This window comes from Aedes albopictus, chromosome 2, assembly GCF_035046485.1.
Source record: "Aedes albopictus strain Foshan chromosome 2, AalbF5, whole genome shotgun sequence".
Lineage (NCBI taxonomy): Eukaryota > Metazoa > Arthropoda > Insecta > Diptera > Culicidae > Aedes > Aedes albopictus.
This window is the reverse complement of record NC_085137.1, coordinates 139,475,281-139,490,119: the sequence shown is the minus strand read 5'-3', so window position 1 is coordinate 139,490,119 and position 14,839 is coordinate 139,475,281. Positions and strand designations below refer to the sequence as shown.

General features: G+C 39.7%; 1 protein-coding gene across 2 annotated transcripts in view; it reads left to right on the top strand.

Annotated features, from left to right (window-relative positions):
• LOC109410252 (cyclic nucleotide-gated cation channel subunit A) overlaps positions 1–14,839 on the top strand; it is a 321,275-nt gene that overhangs the window by 132,626 nt on the left and 173,810 nt on the right. Inside the window, exon 2 of one of the 2 annotated variants that reach the window (XM_062850524.1) lies at positions 9,453–9,726. The exons of the other annotated variant lie outside the window; for it this stretch is intronic. Coding sequence (XP_062706508.1) covers positions 9,679–9,726 — 48 coding nt within the window. The 5' untranslated portion in view covers positions 9,453–9,678. The remainder of the gene's footprint in view (positions 1–9,452; positions 9,727–14,839) is intronic. 2 annotated transcript variants of the gene reach the window in all.

Sequence of the window (14,839 nt, the reverse complement as noted above, 5' to 3'; positions counted from 1 at the left end):
ATAAGATTTCTCTACAAATTTCTTCCGTAATTTCTTGAAGGAATTAAAAAATCAACTACATTTTTCGAAGAATTTTCGTGCAAAAGCTCCGCTATAGAATTTTTCACAAATGCTCGGGTTTGTTTGCTCAAATCAAACCCCAAAATCCCTTTTTTTTAATTTTGTTGGAAATTCCTTCAATTCCTCTACAAATTCCCCTTGAAAACATTTAGATATTTTCAAGACTTTCCGGTAATAATAAACAATAATAGAATAGAAGCAGTAGATATTTTTTGGCTCTTTATTCTGCGGAGATTCTTTGATGAATGTATTTAATAGTTCCCTCAGAATTCTGGCAAAGATTTCCTCAAGGATTCGTGGTATAATATATTGAGCAATTGCAAAAAACTGACTTCAAAGATCAAATAAAAATTATTATCAAGTTTCAAAAGAAGTATAACAATTTCTATGTAGTTTGACAGATAGTTCCAAAACATATGGAACACCGCAGGATCAACAGCAGATAGAAATGTGTCGTCTTCGGCAAAGTTGCTCAGAAGGACAAGAACATTCTGGTGATACCTTAATTGGTTGGTGATCTCACCGCTAGGTGGCGCTAGTTATAAAGTAAAGTTTTAGACTTCTCTATCTCGGTAACGAAAGCAGATAGAAATGTGTCCTCTTCGAAAAGGTTGTTCTGATGATTCACCAATTGGTTATTCCACATTCTTCCGCATTTCAAACGCCCGAATGATGAATGCCCGAAAGTTAAAAACGCCCGAAAGTCTTTCGCCCCAATGTAACATTCTCTCGAATGTATTAAATGCTCAAGCACTGTAATAATCTTGGAAACACCTTTCTGAAATCAGTTAAGGAGAAACATCAAGAAATCTTTCTGCATTTGTTTATCCTGGCTTTGCTCACTTGTAAAAAAAAGGCAGATCATCAAAATCGGACGCATTTGTTTACGAATTATCAAGATTAGTGCTCATGAAACGTCGTTCAAGCCGGCCATTGTGGCAGCCATATATGTATTATTTGATGTTTCCACGTGTTTGGCCAAACGCCATTTGTTCAAATGGCATCCGGTCGAATGTGCTTTGGCTTAATTATGATTAAACCTAAATTCTAAACCTAAACCAGTTGGCATTTCCAGCTCATCAGCGAAAAGTAACTGAAAGTATTTTCATCAGAGATTTTTCTTTCCATTGCACACCAGAAATTTCCGGCAATACAGTAATGTCTCGGTTTTATCACGCTCTTGTGAATTTTGGGGTGATGGAACAGAAATAGTGATGAAATCGGGAAATATTTTTATTTTCATATTTGAACTTTATTATTAATTTTAAACATTTTTTAACTCAATAGTCAAAGTAGTATGCTTAACAGACATACAGAGGATAGACAAAATGATCCGAACAGGCAAAATTTTCCCTTTCCAAAAATTGGTCAAATTGCTGTAACTTTTTGAAAAAAAAATACTGTGAGTTGATATACTAGTTGTGTATCAATGGTCAAAATTTGGGAACGATCGTGCAATTCTACATGAAGTTAGAAAGATTCTAGAAAAAGTCATAATTATTCGATAGCCAACTTTGAACTGTTGTATCTCCAGATTCAATGAACCAAATGCAATGAAATTTCGAGCGTTCATGACTTATATATTTAGTAGGGTTGTCCACACTTATAATTTCGAAAAATACCAAGTCTTACCTCCTGAATCAGTTGTTTTGGACTCCCAGAAGCTACGTTCAAAATTTGAGCAAAATCGGTCAAGCCTAAGGGGGCGCTCAAAACGTTCGAAGTTTGTATGAAAAAACGCGACCAAATGTATTCAGTTTCCGAGTTTTGCCGCTAGATGGCAATGTAAGCGTTCAACAATTAAACCCCTTGGTATTAAACGCTTGCAGCGCCACCTAGCCGCAAAATTTGAAAAACTTAAGATTTCTGCATACATTTGGTCAAGTTTTCCCATACAAACTTTAAGCTTGTTGAGCACCCCATTAGGCTTAAGCGATTTTGCTCAAATTTTGAACGTAGCTTCTGGGAGTCCAAAACAACTGATTCAGGAGGTAAGACTTGGCATTTTTCAAAAAAAATTGTTTTTCATATAAGTGTGGGCCACCCTTATAATTATCTTTGAAAAACTTTTGACATAACCTAAAATTGTTAACACGGAAGAAAATTATAGCGTTTAGATTATTTTTCTGATATAAAACTTAGTGTGAAGTGAAATTTTTGCCTGTCCCGATCATTTTGTCTATCCTCTGTATTTGACAGGGGGACGTCCATTAATTATATCACGCAAATAAACAAATTGCCACACTTTTTATGGGGCCTCCACAATATCTGCCACACTTTTATGAACGCACCCATTATCTTCTCTCTGAAGGCGTGACGTAATATACGGGCATTCTCCATAATATTGTTTATGAAGAGGCTCCTCGTGGGATTTGTCGTAGGATTTATGTAGGGATTTTCTCAGTGATTTCTCCATGGATTTCTTCCGGGATTCTTCAGGATGTTCTGTTTCTTCTTCTTGGCGTACCCACTTGAACAAATCCTGCTCTTCGCTTAGTGTTTTATGAGCATTTCCACAATATTGAACTGAGAGGATTGATCCAGGAAATCGAGATTTTATTATTATGTTTTCATAATTCCTAAAGATATTCATCCATGGTTTCACCTTAGATATTTTTTCAGTGTTATATATTCCTTCCAAGAATTCATCAATGATTCTTTTGAGAGTCTTTTGGAATTATCCCAGGAATCCTCTCTGGAATGTTTTTATATGGATTTCTGTCCAGTATTCTTCCAGAGATTTATTCAGGATCTTCTCCAGATATTCTCGATTGGATTTCTACTGAAATTCAATCTATGATCTTGATTTTTTTTATTTCAACGATTACTCGGATAATTCTCCAGGGATTGTTTTAAGAATTCTTTCATTGATTACTCCTGAGATAGCTTGGGATATTTCCAGATCATTATCCAGAATTCTCTCAGCATTCCTGCAGGGGATTCTTCCCGAAATTTCTCAAATGATTCTTTCCGGAAATCGTCCATGTTTACAAGATAGATTATTTTTGAGATTCCTCCATGGATTTTTTCAAGGATTCCTCCCTAGAGAACTCTTGAAGATTTTCTCGGGAACCACCAGGAATGTTTTTCAGCGTTCCTCCAAGGATTGCTTCTTTTGTGCCTCCAAGGGATTCCCATGATTAAAGCAGAAATCTGTTTCCAATGATTATTTCCGAAATTTCTCCAAAGATTCATCCCAAACATTCTCCGGGGGTTCTTTTCAGGATTCCTGCAAAACTTGCTCAGGGATTTTCCATTATTCTTCTAGGGATTCTGCAGAGTCCTGATCGTTTCGATTTTTTCCTGAATCCTGAAACCTTCCGGTAAACCTTCAGGTATACTTCCATCATGATTTTATACTAATTGGTCCAGTGATTCGTCCTGGCTTGCATTCCTTCAGGGGCTGTCAGGAGCATTTCCGGGATGCCTCTCGTTTTTTTTTTTTCTGGGGAATCTGGGATGCCCTCCAGAGATGCTTTAATATTATCTGCCAGCAATAACATATTTTTTGTGCCACAATGTGAAACAATGTACCATAACTTTGTCGAACATTCGATTTGCCTATCTTATACCAGATCTGAGATACAGGTCGGACTCAATTATCCGGAAGCTCGATTATCCATGATTCGATTATTTGGCAAAAATGGCTCGATTATCCGAGGATCATTGTTTGCACAATTTTAAATGACAACATGTCAGAAGAAATAGGAAATTTAAAAAACAAAAAGAATTCTTTTTATCATGCAGATTTTTCTGCTAAAACTCCATTCTCAAAATATGTCATAACAATATTGTCAGCCGTTCAGTTCAAGCACTATAACATCACACTTATTTTCTATGTATATTGAACTGTTTTTGATGAAAAAACATCAGCAATAAAAGAAAAAAAAAGTATGGCTCGATTATCCGGGTGATTTTTTGACTTTTCGATTTTCAATGATTGTTTTCCTGGTGTTTTGAAGTGATAAAAAACTGATAATTCTGCAGTACGGCAGCTGAAAAAGTATCATCACAGTCACTGCGAGTGAGCATATAGGATGATACTTTTTCATACGAATATTCGCTTTCTTGGCTGAGAATTATCACTTTGAAATTTCGAGCCACATATTCAACATGGCTACCGATGCTGATGATGCCGTAAAAAGACTTAACACTGCACTGAATCGCAAATATTAAGCATGTGTCACTGCTAGGTGAGAAACAAGAATCACCCTATCCACCACCCCACAGAAAAAGATAGGGGAAAGTGGGGTAAGATGCCATTTTTCAAACTTTTATCGATTTCAATGATAAATAGCCTCATTTGTTAGGCTTTCAAAATGGTAGCAGCAACTAGACAATATTTGCTCGCTACTTCAGCAAAAATATTCACTAAACTATTGCATTTTCATCGATTTTCAGCGATTTTAAAAACTGGTTCGTAAAACGGAAGTGGTGCAAAAAGGCCATCTGCCATGGGGTAAGATGCCACTTCATGAAAACATTCAAAAATTACGTCCATCAGTTTTCGGGCATTTCCGACTCCCTTCCTCCATTTGTCCCGCTTTCTTCTTATACTCAATACATGGAGGGTTGCCGCCCTCCCCGCTAAACGATGGTTGTTATATTTGATTGACCCCCAACATGGATAGCGTAGACATCAACAACCATGCGCCTCCATGTGTGCCTCAATCTCCTTGGAAACACATGGCTGGTAATAAAATCACCCGAAAACTTTAATTGTAAGCACGAAAAACCGGAAGTTGCCAATTTTCATTGGAAAATCAAAAGATTTTCCGTGGGTTTGGCAGCTAGCTTCTAGAAGAATATTTAATGCAAACATATCTTGACACCATTCACCTATAGTAATGATCAAGTCCCATTTAGGAATGATTTTATGAGTTCAGCCATTTTACCCCATCTTGGCATTTTGAGCTCTGTTCCCCTAATCCACTAGAGATGTGTCCTCCTTGCACCGTCGCGTCGCTGAAGGCATTGTCACTCAACCACCCGAACTCGCTTCACCACCGACGACGTCGACATTATACTCAAAGATTTCGACGAAAGACCAACCAAAGTTCTGTGCGAGACACACAGCTGCTGCCTGCTGGTGGGGGTGATGGTGGTCTGTGATTGTATGAATGGCACAGCTTCGACAAAACGATACCGCAATAAAGGGATTAGGGATTATCGCACTTCCGGTTTTTGGGGGAGGGCTCCACGGGGAATGGGAAGGAAGGTGATGATTCGCGTGATGGTTCATTTTGTGAGTTATAACTCACTCTTCGTCTCGCGATGGGGTCTTTCAGAATACATGTACATCCCCTATGTTTGTGCAGAATGAAACCCAAGAGTGATTGGAAAAGTGATTGCAACGAGATTTCTGCCATTGGTACGATAAGCTGCTGATCCGTTTCCTGGAACTGTCTGAATGTGTCTGGTTAGAAGAATGAAGCATTGAAGCTGATGGAAATATGAATTTAGAAGATTGGAAACGAAGCGTTACGACAAGACTAGTTCAACGGGTGAAAATTGATTTTTTGGGTGATGAATCGCAGAAGAGCCGGAACAAATGTCGAGTGCAATGTTATTTTAAAAGGTTAGAAAAAGTAGGAAGATGAATGAAACAGACATTTTTTCGGTGGATTTATTCTTATCGATAGTAGATTTTTTTCCATGACATTAGTTATCGTTCGTTTCGATGGGTGAAAATTGAATGACGAAAGAAAAAGGACATATTTTGAAAGAATAAAAAGGCATGATATCTAATAGGTACACCGAGAAATCCAAAACAATCCTTCAGGAAATTTTCCAAAGAATTATTTGTAAATTTCTTAAGGAATTGCTCTCATCTCAGGACTTCTTTAGAAAATTATTTTCACACAACTGTGTGACAAAAATGTAAAAAAATATTAATAGATAAACTTAAATTCAACCATTATGAATTGAGTTCGGCTTTCTGTAAGGCAAACAATGACATATTCAGCGATTTCAGATTTATTTTTAAAATTGTGCACTACAATTTACGAGTTAAAACAATGGGCAAACGTGAGATGAATTAGGGACTGAAAGCAAAATGCAAAACCGTACAATTGAGCACCAAGATGGAAATTCCCATCATAGTAAATCCTTTCGTTATCGTGATGTTTTTCAAAGTCGGATGCGCAACAATAGATGAAGTACCACTTGTTTGTCACATTTATGTTCCGGTCGACCTAGTGCTCGAATAGATAATTTCGCCTTCATATGCTCATCCCAATACATCCCAACGAGATGAAGCACTATGTTTCCATGGAGAGTCACATTCCAAGCGTACAAACTAGGGGGAGCCAATATTCTTCATTAGAGGCTTCGTTGGCATCTTCCCCCTTGAGCGCATGCAGATGTGCCACATAGAACCAGCCAGCATGTAATCAAATGTGGTCTGCCATGTAAGCAATGCTTCGTGGAAACCGCGCGGCACGAACCTACCGGATAACCGTGATCACCCAAGAACCAGCAATGGGGGGTAATAACGTTTCGTTTTATTGCCCATTTGATGGGCAATAATCATAACTCCGCTGCTGCGCGAATCGATCGACCGGAGTGACATCTCACTGACTGTTGCGATTGTCAACGAGGGGGTACTATGTATTGGCAAGTTCCTAACGGGTTGACACTCAATGACACAGCGTGAGCTGCTGAAGTAAACCAATCTTCATCAACCGGTTCTGTTCGATTGGAAAACATCCATTCGACATGAACTTCATGAAATATATTAAAAATCTCATAAAAAATCGTATGCAAGGAATTTGCAAGGAAACCCGTCACGAATTCCAAAGAAATCCCAACAAAAGCTCGGAAATAATCCCTCCCAGGATGGATATTTTTCTACGGATTCAAAGAGATATCATCAAGGATTCCAAGCGAATCTTGTCAAAATAACAAAGTTATCCCGTAAAATTTTCAAACAGAGTCCAATCGAGGATTTCCAAGGATGCCGTCAAAATTCTTTATAAATTTGTCAAGAATTCCGAAGGAAATTTTGTCAAGGATTCCGAAGGAAATCCTGCCAAGGATTCCGAAGCACATCCTGCCAAGGATGCCAAAGGAAATCCTGTTAAGAATACCGAAGGAAATCCTGTTAAGGATTCCGAAGGCTATCCTCTCAAGGATTCCGAAGCAATTCCTGTCAGAAAAATCCTGCGCAGGATTCCAAGAGAATCCTGCCCAGGATTCCAAGAGAATCCTGCCCAGGATTCCAAGAGAATCCTGCCATGGATTTCAAGAGAATCCTGCCATGGATTCCAAGAGAATCCTGCCCAGGATTCCAAGAGAATCCTGTCCAGGATTCCAAGAGAATCCTGCCCAAGATTCCAAAAGAATCTTGCCCAGGATTCCAAAAGAATCTTGCCCAGGATTCCAAGAGAATCCTGCCCAGGATTCCAAGAGAATCCTGCCCAGGATTCCAAGAGAATCCTGCCCAGGATTCCAAGAGAATCCTGCCCAGGATTCCAAGAGAATCCTGCCCAGGATTCCAAGAGAATCCTGCCCAGGATTCCAAGAGAATCCTGCCCAGGATTCCTAGAGAATCCTGCCCAGGATTCCAAGAGAATCCTGCCCAGGATTCCAAGAGAATCCTGCCCAGGATTCCAAGAGAATCCTGCCCAGGATTCCAAGAGAATCCTGCCCAGGATTCCAAGAGAATCCTGCCCAGGATTCCAAGAGAATCCTGCCCAGGATTGCAAGAGAATCCTGCCCAGGATTCCAAGAGAATCCTGCCCAGGACTCCAAGAGAATCCTGCCCAGAACTCCAAGAGAATCCTGCCCAGGACTTCAAGAGAATCCAGCCCAGAACTCCAAGAGAATCCTGCCCAGGACTCCAAGAGAATCCTGCCCAGGACTCCAAGAGAATCCTGCCCAGGATTCCAGGAGAATCCTGCCCAGGATTCCAAGAGAATCCTGCCCAGGATTGTAAGAGAATCCTGCCGAGGATTGTAAGAGAATCCTGCCCAGGGTTGTAAGAGAATCCTGCCCAGGATTCCAAGAGAATCCTGCCCAGGATTCCAAGAGAATCCTGCCCAGGATTCCAAGAGAATCCTGCCCAGGATTCCAAGAGAATCCTGCCCAGGAGTCCAAGAGAATCCTGCCCAGGATTCCAAGAGAATCCTGCCCAGGTCTCCAAGAGAATCCTGCCCAGAACTCCAAGAGAATCCTGCCCAGAACTCCAAGAGAATCCTGCCCAGGACTTCAAGAGAATCCTGCCCAGGATTCCAGGAGAATCCTGCCCAGGATTCCAGGAGAATCCTGCCCAGGATTCCAAGAGAATCCTGCCCAGGATTGTAAGAGAATCCTGCCGAGGATTGTAAGAGAATCCTGCCCAGGGTTGTAAGAGAATCCTGCCCAGGATTCCAAGAGAATCCTGCCCAGGATTCCAAGAGAATCCTGCCCAGAATCCTGCGCTGCCTATAATAATGGAGTAAAGAATCCTGCTCAGGATTCCAATAAGTCGTTAAGGTCTTTGATTATTCGAATTCACAGTCTGACACAGAATTCGGACCACAACGCAGTAATTATTTTAAATTTGGGGAATCGTCTGTATCTGTCTGACTGTTTTCCTTATAAGAATGCCTCGTCATCAGCATGACAAGGTGCAAGATGATTGTAGCATTTTACAGACGTCCATACAATTGCCAAAAAGAAAACATCTGCTTTTGGTTATCGTGTGGGCTGTAATTTGCGCACTTGGTATTCATTACCTTCCTGCAGCACTTACAAATTGTATAGTGGGCTGATATTTTATTTTTGTTTTATCTGGCATGCTACCATTCAGACACACTTGTATTCAGAAAAAGAAATTAACGAAAAACAAATTAGCGAGAGCAATTAGTATCTCTTCATTTCATTCCCCTGCGGGAAAACACTTGCCATCAGTAATCTTTTCTGTTTCAGAAATAATTTGCGTAGGTAATCGAGTATCGAAAGCCTCTTCAGAATAGCTTAAGCGATTAGCTGTCTCCATAAATAGTTCTCCTGATCAAAAAGTCTCAGCGTCAATGTTTCTTTTAATGGTGTCATATTCCGTGTTAACGCCAAGTTCAGTGTCCGTCATGTTCGTTGTCTTCGTCGTCGTTCCTAGGAAATCATTTGCCCTGTAATCATCGTACGAACCCTAATTGTGTCCTTCAGGGACAGCATTTTTGGTTGCTTCTTTGAAGTGACTGCCGTCAAACTATGAAAAGAAAACCAACCATAAATCCAGATGATGCGGAGAAAACTTGCATGAAAAACGAGCCGAACGAGACCAAATCACCGCCTGTATTCTGGGGGACGGTGGTTGGCAACTCTTCAAACACGCTGCATTGTGGTGATTGCCCTCCCTCTATAGATGGAAAGTGATGGAAAATGATGAGTGGGAGTTAACCTTTTCGCAGTGCTATTTCTGAACAGAGCCCCAACTCAGCCCGGTGTCAAAGTTTTAATCAAAGCCAATCAATGTCTGGTGAAAGAAGCATGAAGTTCGTTGGAAAGTAAGTCGAACTCGAACGAAGCCGCTCAGTGTTGATAGTGCGTAAAAAGACAACTGGGTTCCTGGTCTCTAGTTTGGGGTCAGGCGGTTGGAGACGGCAACTGCGGTGTTATCACCTTTGTGGCAGAAAGATGGTCCAGCGGATTGACATATCAACGATCGGAGGCGAGAAAATTCTGGTAACGTATTGCTGCTTAAGAAACTTTTTTCGTCTATGCTGCCGGTGGACGCATAAATGTCCCATGTGCAAAAACAGACAATCGAGAAAATCGCGTCCAAAGTTCGAAAAAAGTAAATGGTCTCAAATATGAAGTATAAGTGCTGAATCGTGTTCTAACATCAACCAATTTTGAATTTGAGCACTAATTTTTGTTTTAGAGCGATTTTATAGTTCCATAGGATTTCCAATGGAACGTGACGGTTATGCGTCCACTTTTAAGAATGTTACAAATCGGCCTTGCATTTTTTCAACAATTTTCGGAACAAACTACCAATTTTTATTTCCCCATATGATAGTACCCCATGATACATGGTCATGGGCTGCAAAATCTCAATATTGCCAAAAATGCACATGGGACAATTATGCTTCCACCGGCAGTATGGGAGTTCACTTTAGGTGGCCTTAAAATACAAACTATTGTTCATGAGCCTGAGATCAGCACACTCTTCCCTTATCTACGTATTTTTAGCCACCTTGATTGTAATCATGATTTAATTTTTATCTTTATTGATGTAAATTTTAATCTTAGATTTATTCTTCACTTAAGTAATCAATTCACGTTTTACTTTGTAAAATTTTCTCTGGGGCTTCATTTAATTACTTATAATGATTAGGAACAGTCAGTCAATGACTAGGAACGGCTTCAGCAGTTTCTTAATATCATTAGAAAGATGAATGAATCCATATAGGTCAATGTTTGACATAAAACATCCATGGCATAAAAACAATTGATGCAGCATGAGCTTGAGCGTAAGCGTTGGTGACCGTCGATTTCGCTGCAGTTATTCCATAATTGTCAAGAGCTAGCAGAAATACTGTGATTAGCAACTAAGGAAACGGACTGCACAAAAACATTGGTAAATTTTATGAAAAAAAAAACACAAGAATAATAATCGATGAGAAAAAAAAAGTCATGTGTTAGAAAATATTAGTCCAAACCTTCTCACTCAAACACTGATCTAATGAAACAGAACCAATTTTCCAATTTTAGGTCCCAAGGAATTATAATTCACTTACGATCAAACTATGCGAATACACATGGACGCAAACCTAGCGATATAGATACCTTTCAGATCGCGTTATCCTTTACATTGTTAATTTATGAGTAATTAGTATTTCATAGTTTGTACTACAATCGAACTTACTGTGCAAAAGGTTGATTTGATCACCTAATACGCAATGCACAATCTAATATAAGGAATTCTAATACGAAACAATTCAATCTTAGATTTACGAATTAGCTATTACTGATGCTCTTTAGATGACTTGTTAATTCATCATTATTTTCCCTCATCTTGACGTTACCCTGACGTTCGTTGCGCGTCGGTAGATACGCAGGATCAATGCCAGATGGTGCGCTTAGAATCTGATCGGGGGGTATCACAGGTCGATGCGTTGTTCAAAATATCAGGGCTGCCAGCGTTAGCAACACTATCACTCGTCAAACTGCACAAAAAATAGTGATGGTAGGTACTAGTAGCCCCCTGTACTTAATTAATTTAATAAAATTAATAATAGCTAAAAAATGGGCCTGATGGTGTAGTGGCTACAGCTTCTGGTTCGTATGCAGAAGGTCCTGGGATCAATCCCTGGCTCGTCCCTTTCCTACTACTTTGTATCTTTCTATATACTTTTTCCCTCTTCTCCACATATACAACTCACATCATATGTTCATAGCCATCGCTAGAACCGGAAACGATTGAAAAGCCGTTTCCCTTCCTTCCAACTTTCCTAGTATAGTGTCAATCTATCATATAGCGCCTACAAGTTATGCAATCAAGCGAACTGTGCCTACAGCGAACTGTGCCTTTTTTTTCTTTATTACGAACTGTGCCTCTTCAGAGTAATAAATACACGAATCTTTCACCTTACGCCTGGCATCCACGCACCAATGTGTGAACCCTATGCCAACCATATCCCACCAATACTCCGACATCCGCATGAATTTGTGCAGGCGCAGAGGTATATTCGATCTGAAGTGGATACTGTTATATCTTACTTTGATATATCGGAGAAGGTCTTTTGTTAGACGGTATCCAAACTATGGCGAGCTCGAGAGCTATCGCCAGCAAGGACCGCAAGTAAAAGCTTTGACTGTTCGATAATCAATCCCCTGTATTTCGGTTCTCTTTGGGTTTTTATAGCTATCCCGGCTAGAAGATTCTAACAAAAATATAACATAATTATAATAAACCATGATATGTATAACTCATTGCGATATAATCATGTTTAACATCATTAGTGCTTAAAAATATTATAACTCAACTGTATCATATTATGTTATAAATGTTGTTCAATAACTTATTGTGAAATAATTTAGTTCTGATTCTTTGACATTCAGAACATCATTTTACACAATTGTATCATAATATGATAGAAACTAGTTTTCTTGAAGTTAAAATTTATATCATATTGTGTTATAATTTTGTTCTGATTATAACAAAATAGGTTATTATTTTGATTAGACCGGTGTACTTTTTGTTACAGTTTTAGTTATTTTAACATCATCCTGCATCTAGTTTATAACGAAATAAGTTATAGAAAAATTTCATATTATCATAACACAATGTGTTATAAACTTGATATATTTTTCTAGTCGGGATGACAATATTTGGCTTATTCTATTTACACATTGGTTAGAATGAGACAACTGGAGTGTGTGATTGAGCAATTTGTGCATCTTCGCAAGGTCGGCGTTTTTTGTGCCTTGGTGGTCCTATCCCAATATGCGCAACGTAAGGGCGTTCGCATATGGGTGGAAAAGGAATATGGAAAGGTTCGAGTGCTGTAGCCTCGGCGCGTATAACTTAAGCCGCATATGGTTGCAATCAAGGTAAGTAAAAGGAAGGTAATCCAATATGCTAACTCATACAATCCGCCATATTGGAATTTGAAATGACAGCTGGCAAGTTTGTTTTGATTTGGAAGTTTATCAATGATAGCAAGCCATGACCCAAAAGGTCACTTCATGGTGATTTCAACCAATGAGCTTGTGTCCTGATTATTCAAATAATGAAATAACCCCAATGGTATGCTCTAGACTAGAGAAATATTACCCGCCCCGTGCGAAACTCCTCTGAAACCCTGCGGAATAATATTGGCAACAGTTTGTAACACTTAAGGCCTCCGGGAAAAATTCCCAACTGCTGCCGAAGGTACACCATCACGCCCATCCTCAAGATTCTGATCTGTTGGTTTTTCTTTAAACTTTAGGCAGTAAAGATTCGGCATGCGTATGGCTAAAGTTAAGCGTATGGCGTTGAATTTATCACAATAATTAACTTGCAATTATACCACAAGCTCGACAACAAGCCCCTGCTCTGCAACTGCGAAATTTTTTTCACTTGTTTAGAAGTAAATAACAACCCCTAGCAACCCTAGCAACCTCACAGAAACCGATAGAGTAGAGCGTAAACAAACTGGCCAGCAATCAACTCCAACACCCCCGCCATAAACCTCTCCCCGCGTCCACTTACTGCTTATATGCTAGTACCTTCCATTATATTTACCTTGGTTGCAATTTTATTCCATGTAACTTGAGCCACGGCGTTCGCCGATGTTTGGAGTTAATGACTTGCTATGATTTGTTTATGACTGGATGTTTTTGGTTATTGTTGTTAGGGATGCACATGACAATACAAACGATCGCAATAATCACTTCCTTCCTCTTCCCCACATTGACCTGCAATCTGACTAGTGCTATTTACATTTAGATATCAATAAATTGATTCAAGCAAGACACTACAGGATCACTCCACCATCACATAGGTGCAAAGGAACAAACATTTTAGGGAAAATGACGGAATGACATAGTTTATTGAACAAATCATAAACTCATAAACACGAAACTGGTCAAACACAGCTCAAAAAAATCATAATAGAACCAATACTTATGCCCACGTCGTGACAGACTATTCAAACACAGAGAAACGGACGTATCTTTTAGATGAAATTCATAAAACATTTTATGAGATATCTTTTTTATGAATACACTGCCATCTATTAGTACACTCTTAGAAAAAATCATGTAAATTTAAGTTCACTTGGATGCACATAAAAGGAGCGGCCCGTTTGACACTAATATACGTCTTATATTACAAATAAAGTCGAGCTAGCAATCGCTAGAGCCGAAACGAGAGATAAAACATATGCAAGTAAAATAATGAACCGGATTCGAACTATGGTCCGCTGATTGAGAGGCACGTACCATACCTCTCGGCTGTATCACCGAGTTGTGAGACAAACGATAAATGTAAAACTGTTTCTACCTATCCCGTCAGATGGGTTTGTTGACATCTTGTGCAACCAACTCAAACTTACATGATGGATGTAAAATTGAGACAAATTTGCCATTCAGTCATGGAATGTTTACGTACGTTGATGGTTTACGTCACGTGTAAATTCCTAATTTTCTAAGAGTGTAGAACCACGCGAGAAACTGTCGGCCATGATGGATTGAGAGTTGACGTTTGCCTAATACGCACACTGCTACACTAATCGCCAGTAATTTTCGTTCACATCACTCAACTACGTGTACACTAGCAAACATCAAAGTGATCGAACGCTTCGTTCGAGTGCCAGGGAAGGACTCTAAGCACAACTGTGCACTATGTCCTCCGTAAAGTAGTGGTTGGTGTCAGGCCCTACAAGCCAGCCGTAAAAACCCATTGTAACGGAAAATCATCAATAGAAACCAACTAACGCTGAGAGAAGTTAAGGATGCCATTCATCAGCTCAAAACTAACAAAGCAGCTGGTAAGGATGGTATCGCAGCTAAACTCGTCAAGATGGGCCCAGAAAAGTTGGCCACCTGTCTGCACCGGCTGATGGTCAGGATCTGGGAAACCGAACAGCTACCGGAGGAATGGAAGGAACGGGTAATCTGCCTTCTTGTGAATGGCGACCATTTGGAATGTGAGAGTTTCAGAGCGATCACTATTCTGAATGCTGCCTACAAAGTGCTATCCCAGATCACTTCCGTAGTTTGTCACCTAAAACAAATGAGTTCGTGGGAAGTTATTAAGCTGGCTTCATCGACGGCCGGTCGACAACGAACCAGATCTTCACCGTAC